A 15,711-nucleotide genomic window follows, 5' to 3' on the forward strand; every position below is an offset into this window, starting at 1 on the left:
ATTTATATATGCACAAGAATAATATATTTATTCTCGATTCAGTCTCAAGTTTTCTTATAATAAGCCACAATTCTACATTAGCAATATGCTCTGTAATTAAAATTACTTAAGTCTAAATTAGTAATAGTAATAGCCATATAGTCCAAGAAAACCACATGCTTTTGCTGCACTGGCAAAAAAAAAAAAAAAACAAGTAGTAAGAAAATACAGATTATTTGCTACCTTCCTCACATAGGTAACTATCCATTTGACCTTTGAATTTATTTAAACTGTCAGCCTCAACCACCTGTGAATGCAACCTGTTCCAGCAATCAATGGCTTGCTGGCTAAAATTAAAACTTCTTACAATATAGTCTAAACCTCTTCCCCTGTAATTTGAATTTATGCCCCCGAGTTCTGGAATCCTCTATAACAGTGAAAATTCTGCCTTTGTTAATTTTATTAACCCCTCTCAGAGCCTTATAAACCTGAATCAGGTCACCTCTGAGGTGCCAAGCTCTGTAGCCCACATATACAGAGTCTTCCTCATATGGTCACCCTTTTGCCGATCTCACCATGTTAGTTGCCCATCTTTGAATCCTTTCAAGAAACTTAATGTCTTTTTTTCAGATGAGGTCACCATACCTGAACACAATATTTCAAATGTGGTCTTACAATTGTTGTATACAGTGGTATGATGACCTCCATATCTCTACAGGATAATGTTCGATAAATCATTGATAGGACACTATGGGCTTTCCTGGCTGCCTATTTACAATTCAGCACAAAAGTTATTATTCAGTTCATATAAATGTTTTTCTATGTTTATTGTTAATATAATATACCTTAAATAATCAAATGTGCTGAGTGTCTTAACTATTTTATAGTCTTTACCTGTTATCATTACCATGTGCTGTTTATACATGTACAGCACTAGCAGGCACAGTGAGGAGAGAATAATAATGATATGTAGGATAATATTTTCCAAAGTTAGGCATGATTGCATGAAAAAGAATTAATGTTTACATTGTTTGTAGCACTAGTAAAAATGTATCTTTCCTGTAATGTTTAGGAGATTTTTCATTTGTTGCAATAAAAGGTTGGTTATTTGAAGTAAGATGTTCAAAAAGTTGCACACTAAATTCATCCTATTGCTATCATTACATTTAAAGTCCAATGCAATTTGCTTCAGCAGAGTTTAAAAAGAATTTTCTCATTCTCGAAGACTCCATGCATTAGCTATGTGCTCTGTAATTAAAATTCCTTAAGTGTAAATCAGCACAAAAGTTATTATTCAATTCCTATAAAAATGCTGAGTTTATTGTTAATATAATATACCTTAAATAATCAAATGTGTTGAACGTCTATGTTGTACTTGAATCTCTCAAGGCCTTCAGATAGGAATAACCTGTTTATTTATGCTATTTTTGTGAAATTGAAATGTATCAAAAAACTTCCTTGGAAAAGATACAAGTGGCTTCAAGTAAAAGAGCTGTGAGATTTCCTCCACAAAATTAAAGGAAGTGAAATGTTATAGTTTAACTAAAAGAAATTACTGAAAAATATTAGTTTGGTTTAAGATTGGAAACTAGCGACTTGAACCTTAGTAGAAAAGCATTTAGATACCAATTTATGGTTGTTTTTTTTTTTCTGTACAATGTTGATGTAAACACACCATAGACAACTCTTAAACAAAAAACTACGTTGGTAGTGTGAAGGGCATCATTTTATCTGTATCTCGTATTGTGCTCTTCCTTCACAACGAAGTGTCATGTATTGCACTACCTCGAATAAGTAATGCTTCACTAAAAGAGAAGACTATTGTTACTTATTCTTGGTGGGCACCACCACCCAGACAGCACCATTTCAAGGCTTGTTTGTATATGTGTGGGATAATAACTCTACTATCCGCTTGTCCCTATTAGACTTAGAAAAGCAAAAAAGTAGAGGGAAAGTTATAGTAGGAGTGGAAGAAGAAAATAAATGGTATAGAAGAATGAAAGGGGCAGTAACTCCTTCAACTCACACCACTCAAAAACTCATCAATTCCTCGAATAGGCAACGCTTCTCCCGTATAGAAGACTTTTACCTATTCTCGGAACTCCTTGAATATCAGGCTCCCCCGGATGACCGTTTCAAGGCTTGTTGGCCTTTCATCAGTGGGTGGATGCAGACATGACAGTCCAGTTGTGAAGATAATCCCATGAGAGATGCCAAAAGGTGCATGTGATAATATTTAAGTAAAATTAAGTGCAGCAAGGCATCATATCTTTAAGAGTATAATAATCTATACATATAATGTTGGTGTAAACACACCATAGACAACTCTTAAACAAAAAAAACTATATTAGTAGTGTGAAGGGCATCATTTTATCTGTATCTCATATTGTGCTCTTCCTTCACAACGAATTGCCATGTATTGCACTACCTCAAATAAGTAATGCTTCACTAAAAGAGAAGACTATTGTTACTTATTCTCAGTGGGCACCACCATCCAGATGGCACCATTTCAAGGCTTGTTGGCCTTTTATCGGTGGGTAGGCAGGTACCCTGGTATTGCAGACATGACAATCCAGTTACGAAAATAATCCCACAATATGAGAGATGCCAGAATAGTCTTCTCTTTTAGTGAAGCATTACTTATTTGAAGTAGTGCAATACATGGAAACTCGTTGTGAAGGAAGAGCACAATATGAGATACAGATAAAATGATGCCCTTCACACTACTAACATAGTTTTTTTGTTTAAGAGTTGTCTATGGTGTGTTTATACCAACATTATATAGATTAATATACTCTTAAAGATATGATGGCTTGTTGTATTTAATTTTACTTATTTTATTTCTATGTATGTAAATATAAGAAATATTATTTCTATGTATGTAAATATCAACCCAAGCACCGTACTAAGTATTATAGATTCTAATACCTCTCGTGTTTGGGGTTCACATAAATAAAAAAATATATATATATATAAAGTTAATACATTTTATCTTTGATTTTCAAAGTATAGTTTTATTTTTAAATAGTGTATTCAGCAGAGCCCTAACTTGGCAGTCTAAGACCATTTCCAGAGAGAGAGAGAGAGAGAGAGAGAGAGAGAGAGACCTTTTATTTCAGCAGAGAGAAAAATGAGGTGCAATGGGAGTGGGGAGGAATTATCTTAGTTAATTAATGGCTAGTAATCAGGTAATTTATAATTAGAATATACCTTGACTTACACTGAAATTCATCCAACACAATATCATTTATACAATAGATAAACTATACATAATGGAAGGTAATGTAAAGTATTGTATCATACTAGAATAATGGCTAGACTGACTATATATACAGCATTTCATATTTGCAACATTTCAAAAAAGATTTATATAAATTTTATTTTTTTTTATTAGCAAACGTCAATTATATTGGAGGGGTGATTAAAGAAATTCTTCATTGCCAACATTCTCCTCAAGTATTATGTTCTATGCTAAGAAAATGGAAGTCATGCTTGCCCAAAGAACTTATAATATATTCAGACTTATGGTTGCCAAGTCATTTAAAACAAGTAAGTTTGCATATCCATTCATTCCATTTGAAAGCATACTTTCTGAACAGAATGCTGTCATAGCGTACATTGTTTAAATAAATAAATCCTCTACTAGAATTCTTTATTATAGTCTTGTAATTGTTTTTCCTTTAATATTGTATACTTACTGTTCACAGTGATTATTGAATTATTTCTGTTTTATGGCATGAATTGATGTACAGCAGGGTGCTCAATCTTTTTGTGTTTATTGGTTGCACAAACAGGAACATTCTTTGTGGGTCCACCTTCATTTGGGATTATTAATTAATGGAAAAAGAGAGAGATATCACAAAGTTGTCTCAAGAGGCCTGATTTATTGGAGGCAATATTAATGAGAAACAGTGAGTAGGTGCTTTGATCAGCCTTGATAATGTCACTCTTATCACATTTCACAGATGAATATCAGTCATTGTGCTGCTCAGCTGATCTTTCTTCAGTTTCATTATGGAGATGGTCCATACACAAATCTGCATTGATGCAAACAAACAAACTAGCCATCTTTTGTACATGGCAAAGAAGGTGCTTAAAATAACACTTATGAAGTGTTTATAGAACTTGGTCAGAAGCAAGTCTGAATTTGTTTTCAGTAGATGATCACATTGCAGCTTGAGAAATTACATTTGTATTTTTATGAGTGGGTTGCTTGAATCCACATTCAGTAGAGAGCTGAATGGCTTAGTTTATTCTTCAAGTTTGAAAACATCCCAAAATTGTTCCTGGAAGTCAGCATGATGTTGTTTTGTTATTTGGTTTTTAGGAGCATCAGCAACTAAGGCCATATTGCTCCGGGGATATGCGGTGGTCATTCCCTGACCCTTCCGCATCCTCCGTATTTGGTGGTGACGGGCTCGAACCCCGGTTTAATCAAGAAGCGTGTGCTATGCACTGCTGCTCCTTCCCACCTGGCTACGGAGGCGCCTTAATTCAGCATGAAGATCAAGCTAATTCCAAAGAATTTCTCTACATCCAAGTTTTTTTTCTCTACACATTTTTCAAAACATGAAGTTTGTTTTAGTCCTTTAGATGACTTGTCATGTCACTAAAAATACAAAATTGACCATTACCCTAGATCTGACAAATCAGTGAAGTTTCCCACTTTCCTCCAAAAACATTTTAATTTTATTATGGAGTTAAAAAAACAATGGTGTATTACAATTCCAATGAATACCTGCATGATATGGCATGTTAAGGAACTCAGCTTCAATGTCAGCTAGGAATTGTCTGAACTGACAGTACTTTATCCCCACGGATGAATAAAGGTAGTTCACAGTGTGAATTATGGTATTCACAACTTTACCTAGTTTCAACTTTTTGCAAGCAAGAACCTCTTGATGAATGCATAGTAATAAGCGAGTTGCAGTTCTGTCCATTTTTCTGGCCATGAGACAGCCTTGCCATCACAATGGACTAGAATGAATGTGCAAGATAGCACATGCATTCCAGTATGACAACCTTGCTGTCACACTGGACTTGCTATCTTGTACATGTGTTCTAGTCAGCCTCTCACTAAATATGGCACTACAGCAGTGAGTGGCCACAGTTAGTACATGATTGCTGAAGTGAAGCACTATCCATTAGTTTTTCTCCTAGGAAATTTTGACAAACTTCCAAGCATTTCTCCAACATTGTATTGTGCAAGTTCCTCTCAATACAGGTTTTTATCCGTGCTTCAAATAAAAATCAACAGCAATGCTGTATTTGTGATGCCTTCCTTTTCATCAAAAGAGAGAATATAAAGTTTGGGACTTTTAAATGCAATTCATCGTGAAGGTGAACACAACCAATTTTCAATGTGTCTTGTGATGGCCAGACACGATATACTCACAGTTTGGAGCTGCCGACTTTTAAGGACGTAGAGCCCTTAGTCTTTGCTATGCAAGTCTTAAACTCCCCTCTGAAATGGATCATATGCTATTGTACCTAGTTACTTAAAAAAAAGGGAGAATATATTGTTCAAATATCCTCACTTGCCCCATTTTAGATTATTAAAGGAAATGACACTGGATTTTAAAGGGGTCATTCACTAAAGAAATTATCCATGATATTTTTTAACTTTTGAGGATAAACTTTTGAGCTTTTGGTGAACTGAATGCACAAAAAGACAGGATACAGATAAGGCAAGAAAAAAGAAATATCATCTAAATTCTCTGTTCCTTTATGTGAGTGAATAGGGCCTGTTGACCTAATTTCAGTAGGTGACTACGTTCATTTTCACCTTTTAGTGCAAAGTTCAACATATGCCAAGCACTGCAGTTTTGTTTTAGTATATTAGAATTTCAATGTTTTCTGGTTTGTGCCCTTGTATACATGTCTAGTTTTTATAAACTGCTTTAGGTTAATTTTGTATTTGCTTTTTCCTTATATACTGGATGTGAGCCACTCACTCTGGAATAAAAAAAAATATCTATTTTCTATGTGGAATAGATGGAATTTTAAAATATCATAGGCTATTGTTTTTCTCATCCTCTTTGTTCCTTGCAGTAATGCCAAATATATTTGTGAGTAGCATTAATTATTCAATTTGGTATATTTACCAGCTATGTTTATCCTTCTCTTCCCCCCCCCCCCAATGAGAAACTCGATACAATAATTTTCAAAGTGGGGGGGTCAAAGTGCTCTTAGAACATATAAACCAAGCAAATAACATTGAAATAAGATTTATTACATTTAATAATGACGTAAGTAATTTTCCAATTGTGTTATATGATATTATTATTTTTAATTTTGAAAAAGTATTCCTGAATGTTGTTCTGCCACATTTCAACTGATTGACTTATATGTAAAAAAAGTTTTTGAATTCTGATTTATTACAGTCGGCAGTTATGTAACTTTACCATTAGGGCAATGTAATATATAGTTATATATTATTACTTTAATTTTTACCCTTTGCATATGTGTTTCATTTAATTATAATTATACAGCTCATAACTATACAAGTTGATTACTCAATGGTAACCTAACTGCTAGATATAGCATGTAAATGTTTAAAATAAGAACTCAAACTGACATTTATGAAGGGGGAAACAGGTGCAAAGCCAAACTGATACAAAAGTTGCAAATGCTGTAAATGATAGTAACCAGACAAATTAATAATTATTCATTTGCTGAAAATTGGTAATTAAAGTGCATATTAGGATATGTAAGCTCCTACAGCAACAAACTTAAGGTAGTCGACAATGAAAAATACATGGGGGTTATTGTACTGATATGAAATTCTGTCAACAGTGTAGACAAGCTGCTAGAGTAGCATATGGTGTTTTATCTATGATGTAGAGGAATTTTGATAGTAGGGATATTTTTTTTTTTTTTTTTGTGTTTTTGTATGGGCGGCTCCTAGAACAGAAGTTCATCTCCGCCTCGTTGCTCTGTTCAGTTTTTACAGACTCTGTCAAGGTAAGGCCAGTGTGTGTCGTGTAAAAAAAAAAAAAAAAAATAAAAATAATAATAATAATAAATAAATAAATAGATAAATAAAAAATAAAAATAAATATATATTTTTTTCTTTTCCAAACCAAATCCACACAGAAATATCCCAGGTTGGATGAAGATAGAAAAGGAAGGCGAGAAAGAGAGAGAGAGAGAGAGAAAAAAAAAAAAAAAGATTTCCATCCCACACGGGAGAAAGTGATAGGAAAGAAAAACTGTGTTTGTGAGCTTATGTGTGTGTTCTGTAGCGTGATGTTGTGTTTTGGCCTTTTGGCTACCTGGAAGCAGTGATCACCTGGACGACTTCCTCCAGGTACTCGTCCCCAGCAGAAGGAGGGCAGGGCCTCCCCTACTATCTGCACACCTTCCTCCCTGGGGAAAAAGTTCCCTGGGAGGAAAGAAAAACTTGTATAAGATGAAGAGAAGGAAGGAGTAAAGAGGAGAAATACTATCCCGGCCCAGGGAAGTCCCAATCCAGGATGGATTGCTAGAACAACAATGCAACAAAAAATAAATAAATAAATAATAATAATAATAAATAAATAAACAGTAAAAAAAATATAAAAATAAATAAATAAATTAAATAAAATAAAATAAACGTATAGTGTGAGAGAGGAACTTTCCTGGTCTGGGGAGCCCCAGCCTAGGTCAGAACACGAGAATAAAAAAAAAAAAAAAAGTTTAAATCCTACAACCTGGTCAAGGAAAGGAATAGAGTCGGCCAGGATGTCAGCAAGCAGAATGTTGGGAAAAAAAAAGAAAAAGGAAAGAAAGAAAGAGGGGGGGGATTTTTTTTTTTTAATATTAATTATCCCACACTTAGTAGGGATAAAGAATTAATTATTCCATGCTGACTGGGCTGGCCAGGTGGGTAAAGTGCCTGCCTGGCAACCCAAAGGTCGCGGGTTCAAATCCTGCCTCGGGCTTGGATCACAGTAAAATGCAAAAACTTTGGGAGGCGTATTATGGCCACAGAAGCCAATGTGCCAACAACTAACAAAAAAAAAAAAAAAAAAATTATTCCATTGCATAAAGCCTTAGTTATACCATATCTTGAATATTTCTGCAAGTTTGGAACTCTCCCTTCAGGAAGAATATGGATTTATTGAAAAGGGTGGCAAAGAGCAACAGTGTTGCTCTTTGCACGAACACACACAGGGGGAAAAAGTGGAGAGAGAAGAGGGATTGCATTTTTTGTGGGTTGATAATTCTCAACACCAAACACCTGCATGGTACTTGTTCAAGGTATTTTAAAGCCTTGAAAGGCTTGAGTAAATTAAATTATGGAGATATATTTTTTAGAGTTTGAGTGTACAAACTAAGTGAATTCACTGAATATAAAAAAATTCTCCTTTTAGCCACAAAGGATTATTAGCTATTTAAAGAAATTATCATAAGATACTTCAGGTCTTATGTGAATTTAAGGAACTTTTGGACAGATACATGGATTGAGTCAAGGTACCTTCTTTTTTTAGGGCTGATGCTGAATGAGGTGAGCTGTGCCAGCAACATTAGTAACAGCCATTACTCCTATGCTTAACCAATAATGATATTATAAATGTATGACACTTCTGGGTGTCTATTCCAGCATGCATATGGAGAGTGAGGCTAGTTGGTCCATCTAGAGCAAGACTGAAAAGATTTTTTCTGTAGTACGATATGCTTTTTTTTTTTTTGTCTGACATCTACTGTCTTGTTTAGGTGCATAGCTAATATATACTTAATGTGGCTAAGACAAAGAAAGCCTGCACGAGAATGACGAGAAACGTCGGATAACTTACGTGGAAAATTAGTTTCCCGACACCAGACTCTAACGCTGCTCGCTCAGTAAACAGGCAGTAGGTGTTATTTGTCTGGAGCAGAAATCGAGAAGGGTATATTGATTGACAGGTAGGCATGGCAAATGATGAAATGATTGGTGGTGGGCGCGACAGATGACAAGCTACTGTGTAGTTATTGGTTGGCATTACGATGTGTGTTTACCAGTAAAGAACGGTGCATAATAGTTTTGTAATGAACGGTGAACTGGTAATAGTAGCGATGAATCTTTTAAGGTGCTGATTGACGTTATGATGTGTGTGTATCTGCACGAGTGTCTTTAAAAATAAAAGTATAGTAATAAAAAATTAATATTTTGTTAATAAACAATTTATGTGCTAGTCCACCCATGATTCTAAAGAAAAAAGGTTAGGTTACCCCCTCCATTTCGGGGGGGTTCAAGCCCCCATGGGATTCAAGTGAAGGTAACCTGACCTTTTTTCACCATTATTATTGAACAAGAAAATAAAAATACAGTATTTCTAAATATGACTGATTCTAAAGAAAAAAGGTTACCCCCTCCACTTCGGGAGGGGTTCAAGCTTCCATGGGATTCAAGTCGAGGTAACCTGACCCTTTTTCACCATTATGAAATGCTTTAATGGTGAAAAAAAGGTTAGGGCATGTACAATTAGGACAAGTTATCATTAGTGCTGCTAAAGTGATACTAAACCGAAGTTATCGTGTGTTGTGTTCGCGCACCAATCAGCACATTGTTTGCCACGCCTACCTGTCAATCAATATATCGTTCTCGACTTTGCTGCAGACCGATAACACCTACCGTCTGTTTACCAAGTGAGCAGCGCTAGAGTGCCATATTGGAAAACTAATTTTCTGCGTAAGTTATCCGACATTTCTCGTCGTTCTCGTGCAGGCTTTCTTTACCTTCGCCCTTAATGTTTATCCATTTCTGTGCTCATAGCAATACCTTGGCAGTTTCACTCAAATCATCCTGCAGTCCACCAGAAAAGCTGCAATCAATCCTCCCCACACCTGTAGGTTTATATAAAAATTATTTTTCAAAATAATGAACAAGATATAAGCCATCACTAAAAAAAATTGTATTTTCATATTTCTAGTTAAGTGTTTCTCTCAAGTAAATTAACTAAGTAGAGAAATCTTAGATCATTGTGAAATTCATTCACAACTATTATAAATGTATGTATTATTTCTTTTAAATGATTTTATTTATCAAAATATCTTAAATTAATAATTTTGCTATAATGTTTAAATTTTATCTTTTATTATTTTTTCAGGCTTCCCCTGGTAAAATGAAATCACTACCAAAAGATGAATTGAATAATTTTAGTGAAATTCTTGAGAAAGCATTCACCAGCATTCACATGAATAACAATATAGATCATGAAGAAGTGACCATGAAAAGGTTTAGTGATATTACCAAAATCACATATAAAATAATAGATGAGGATGTAATACCACTTGTGAGACAAATACTCTTCTACATAAGAACAGAAGGACAAGAAATAATGGTAAATTATGAGCTTTAAAAAGTTATGGCAGTCCCTGCCTTCACTTTCATAATTCTTTTATATCTTATTGGTGGGATTGTGAAAGTTGAATGAATTTAGAGGATTTCTTAATAGTTTTCTTTATTCATTTTAACTTCTTAGGGCATAGGTTCCCAAACTTTTATATCTTGAGCCCCCTTAAAATTTTTCATAAATTTCATGTTTCCCCCAAATTCCAGAACAAGTGCAAATAAACAAATGTTACCTAAAATTTAGTTATGAATACACATACTTTTATAAATAAATGTATATTCCATTATGTTTAATCTCAAAGAAATAAAAACTGCTTCATACCTGGATTAGTGGGATAGTTTGTCCATATTTCATTAAAAAAAAGTGTGTAATGAAAATAACAAGTGATCCCCATTCCCCACACACTTTGGGAGCCACTGTCTTAGGGTATAGAATATGCAGACAGCAGTTTTTGGTTGTATATTACAAAAACTGCACAAACTCAGTTTATTACTGACTTTTGAGAGTAAAATGTAATTAAGAAAATTCTTTTATTTATTTGTTAATTTTTTGCATTACATTTATATGACTGCTGTCAATAAAGAATTCGGGAAAGATTTAAAACAATTTAGATGATGTTTGCATTGTGTTAAATTTCAGGTGCATGTAATTACAGATAATTGGTTATTGGTTACAGGTTATAAAACTTCTATACTGTGTTTGGGAAGTGTTCACCAAAACTTGCCTCAGTGATATTCATATTAAGAAAGAAAGAAAGAACAGATAACTGGTCTTTCTTTCTTGGGGGGGGGGGGGCATGGGAGAAGTGGGTTAACTTATCAATGCTGCACTGGGCACACAGGGCTGAGAAACCAGAATTAGACCTAAAACACCTACAGATACCAACAAAATATGTACTTAAAATTTGGTGTTAGTCTGACTTTTCTGTGCAGTAATGACTGAACATTAAAAAAAAAAAAAATCATTTACACACACACACACACACACACACACACACACACACACACACACACACACACACACACACACACACACACACACACCTACCTATATGTGTGTATGTATATAATGCAAATTGATGCATATGTAGTAGTGGTGGTAGTGGCATGTGATGCAAGAAAGCAAGTGTATGAGCTTATGCAGCATCAGCCAAAAAAAAAAAAAAAAAAAATCGCACCATTCCCTCCAAATGCCTGTCCAGTTCCTCCTTAAATTTATTCAACCTATCAACTTCCACAACGACAGATGGAAGTTTGTTCCAGCAATTAACCACCCGCTGGCTAAAGGCAAATTTCCACACATCTATTCTACATCTGTCCTTTCTTAATTTGAATTTATGCCCCCTTAGGTTCGTAATCTGAACAAGTGGAAGGATCCCATCAGAATTCAGCGTGCTCAACCCATTCAAGGCCTTATATACCTCAATCAGATCACCGCGCGGCACCTCCGTAGCCAGGTGGGAAGGAGCAGCAGTGCGTAGCACACGCTTCTTGATTAGACTGGGGTTCAAGCCCGTCACCACCAAATACGGAGGATGCGGGAAGGTCAGGGAATGACCACCGCATATCCCGGAGCAATATGGCCTTAGTTGCTAATGCTCCTAAAAAACCAAAATAACAATAACAATAGATCACTGCGCAGGTGCCTAGTCTCCAGCCACTGCAATTTGCAGAACTTAAGCCTCTCTTGGTAAGAGGATCCCTTCATTCCCCTCACCAATCTTGTTGCCCTTCTCTGTACATGCTCAAATAAATCTACATCCTTCCTAAAATGAGGCCTCTAGACCTGTACACAGTACTCAAGGCATGGCCTGGCCATTTCCTTATACAGAGGGACAATCACCTCCTTTTCCCTGCTAGCAAAATTCCTATATATCATTGACAAAACCCCATGACCTTCCCTGACAGCCTGTCTGCATTGCTCAGAAAACTTCATATCTGACTGCACAATTACTCCCAGATCTTTTTCATTTTCTACCACCTGAGTGTAGTACCACACAGTTGGTACGTTTCTCTGGGGTTACTTCTACCCATATGCAGTACTTTGCATTTGTCAAGGTTAAACTTCAGTTGCCACTTCTTAGCCCATCTGCCCAAATTATCTAGATCCTGTTGCAGTAGCACACTGCCATTACTGTCATTAACAACCCTGCCAACCTTTGTATCATCTGCAAACTTCGACATTAAGCCTGATATACCTTCATCAATATCATTGATAAATATACAAAACAATAATGGACCCAACACTGAACCCTGTGGGACTCCACTAATAACATTAGTCCACGAAGAGTAGCACCCATTGATTACCACCCTCTGTCTTCTCCCAATTAACCATCCTTTTATCCATTGTAGCAACTTACCCTTAATACCATTCTGCTCCAATTTGTACAATAGTCTTCCATGTGCAACAGTGTCAAAAGCTTTCCTGAAATCCAAATATATGATATCAAAATTATTTTTTGCATCCAGTTCCTTTGTAACCACATCATAATATCCTATCAAATTTGTCAGACAAGACTTTCCCTTAACAAACCCATGCTGTGTCTGAATTATTGCTGCACTCTTGTCTAGATGATCCTGCAATGCATCTTTAACCAGTGACTCCATTATTTTACCCGGAACAGAAGTTAAACTAACTGGTCTGTAATTACTCGTGTCACCCTTCGATCCCCCTTTGTGAATTGGGGATACATTTGCACATCTTCATTCCATGGGAACCTCTCCTGAGTCCAATGATGCTTTCAATTATGGCTAAGGGTTTGCTTAGTTGCTTTGCTGTCTCCTTTAATATAACTGGATAGATCCCATCCACCCCAGGTGCTTTTCTTATGTTTAACTTCAACAATTTCTCCTCCACTTTGCTCTCAGTTATTACAAAATCATTGAGTATCCTGCTACAATTTGATAACCTAGCATTTTCAAACCTTAATAATTCCTCATGTGTGAATGTAGATGCAAAATACTCATTCAGTTTGTTTGCTATCTGAGCAGGATCATCAACAGTCATACCATCGATGTCAAGTGGACCAATCAGATTCATCCCCTTCTTTTTAGAGTTTATATAAGTAAAGAAATCCTTGCTGTTTTTTTTTAGCATCTTTTGCCAAGGATTTCTCGTAATCTGCCTTCGCGTGCCTAACCTCTTTTGTGACCTGATTACAGACTAGCTTATATCTGCCATAGGCTTCTGAGTCGCTTGATAATTTATATGCATCCCATTGCATTTTTCTTCTCTGTTACGAGTCTCACTAGTTCATTAGATAACCATTTTGGCCTAAACCTTGAACAATATTTCTTAATAGGTATGAAACTTTTAGTAGCTTCCACAATTAATTCCTTGAATGCTTCCCACTTACAATTTACTTGGTAACATCGTCAGTTGATCCCACTGTAGAGAATTTAAAAACTGTCAGAGACCACTGTACTCACCCTTACGGAAGCAAAAACCCTTTCCTTTACCCCTGATGGTAATTAAATCTTTAAGTAAATCCCACATCAGTACATGTGATCACTGCCACCTAGTGGTTCCTTTATCTGCAAATTCTTAACACACGAATGATCACTGCTGATAACCAGATCAAGAGTATTACTTTCTCTGGTTGCCTCTCAAACATGCTGCTGCAGAAAACAATCATCCAATAAATCCACAAAAGTCTGACTAGTGTGTGAGTGACCAACCCACAAGTTCCAGTCAATATCTGGGAAGTTAAAATCCCCCATTATAAGACATTCCGATTTACTAGCCCACTCTATTTCTCTGTACAATTGTTCATTGTACTCATTCAAGTCATTAGGCCTATAACACAATCCTACTCTTATTTTTGCTTTTGCAGTGCTTATGTCACACTAAACCGACTCAACAGTGCACTGTTTATCTATATCAACTGGATGCACTTCTTTTGATTTTATGTTTTTCTTAATTAACAGCATGTAAATTAAAATAGGTCAGCAGAATGGATAAGCTCTGCAAGAATCAAATATAATGAAAACCAGTTAAATATAGAAACGGTGAAGAGAACAGGGGGAGGAGAACTAAATTGAAAGAAGAGTGTTGTGGAAGGGAATATGTATCTACCCAAAAATTTTGAATACTTTAAATATAAAGCCAGTGCAGCATAATTTATGAGCCAATTATAGGAAAATTTATACCAACATCCCCTGAAAACACCAAAGCCAAATAATGTGAAATATTGCAATTTTAATATTGTAAACTAATCACAGCAACATGACCAGTAAATGAAACAAAATTAAAAATAATATGGACATTGAGTTGCACCTTGTTCGAAGGCCACAGGGCAGTTGTGGAATCGCTGCATTTTGAACAGCAGGCGACAATACACTATCAGACCACTGAAGCAATAGATTTATACAACATTCTCTTTACGCAGTGAAAAATTAAACCAAGAAAGCTTAAGCACCCTCATAATGCAAAGCCAAGCCGATAACTGGAAAATGAAGTAAAAATAAGGAACTACAATATAAAATCAACCAAGCTATAGGTTTCAGTATGAGCAGTGCCAACAACTAAGCTCACTAGTTGATTTTATATTCTAGCTTCTTTTTTATACTTTGTTATCCAGTTAGCAGCTTGGCTTTGCATTGTAAGGATGCTTAAGCTATCTTAGTTTTATTTTTCACTGCATAAGGGCCACCATTGCGCAAATATATTGTATTGGTGGGTTACCATTCAATGCATTGATTTGTGTTATGTTCAAAATGCAGTTATTCCCTGACTGGTTGTCTTGTGGCCTTCCTCAATGGCCATACAGTTTTTAATTTTAAGATGTTTCATTTACTAGTCATGTTGCTGGTGTTGGTTTACAGTATCAAAATCATGATATTTCACATTATTTGGCTTTGGTGTTTTCAGGGGATGCAGGTCTAAATTTGCTTACAATTGGCTTATAAATTATGCTGTATTGGCTTTCTATTTAAAGTATTCAAAATTAAGTACATATTCCTTCCACAACCCTCTTCCTTGCAATTTAGTCCCCCCCCCTCTCCCCTTTTCTCTTCACTGTTCCCACATTTAACTGGTTTTTTTATATTTGCTTCTCACAAAGCTTATCTATTCTGCTGACCTATTTTAATTTACTTATATAACTCAATTTGCATTATGTTCAGGCAAAATGTTGGTTATGCTATGCAGTCACTAATGTTTACCTTTCTTTCTTTATTTTATTTTGCTTTATTTCTTTTGTTATTCTTCACAACTTAAGCCATAATTTTAATTTATATGTATGTATGTAAATGAAAGTTTATAGATTTCTTGAGAACTGTGAATTCTGAATAGAATTTGAATTCTCACCATTTACAAACAAAACATATGATGAAAAGTTGGTTGCCATCTGATTTCTCCTTCTCCAGCAATGGCTGGAACATGTTTTCATTTATATATGAGCATTTTTGGAGGAAGC

General features: G+C 35.4%; 1 protein-coding gene across 1 annotated transcript in view; it reads left to right on the forward strand.

Annotated features, from left to right (window-relative positions):
• The window catches only part of LOC150081467 (nucleolar pre-ribosomal-associated protein 1), a 190,655-nt gene that overhangs the window by 113,250 nt on the left and 61,694 nt on the right, over positions 1 to 15,711 (forward strand). The window contains exons 15-16 of the mRNA XM_090380212.1: positions 3,374 to 3,528; positions 10,050 to 10,283. Coding sequence (XP_090236338.1) covers positions 3,374 to 3,528; positions 10,050 to 10,283 — 389 coding nt within the window. The remainder of the gene's footprint in view (positions 1 to 3,373; positions 3,529 to 10,049; positions 10,284 to 15,711) is intronic.

The sequence above is a fragment of the Mastigoproctus giganteus genome, chromosome 8 (genome assembly GCF_048544385.1).
Source record: "Mastigoproctus giganteus isolate SK-2022 chromosome 8, ASM4854438v1, whole genome shotgun sequence".
Classification (NCBI taxonomy): domain Eukaryota; kingdom Metazoa; phylum Arthropoda; class Arachnida; order Uropygi; family Thelyphonidae; genus Mastigoproctus; species Mastigoproctus giganteus.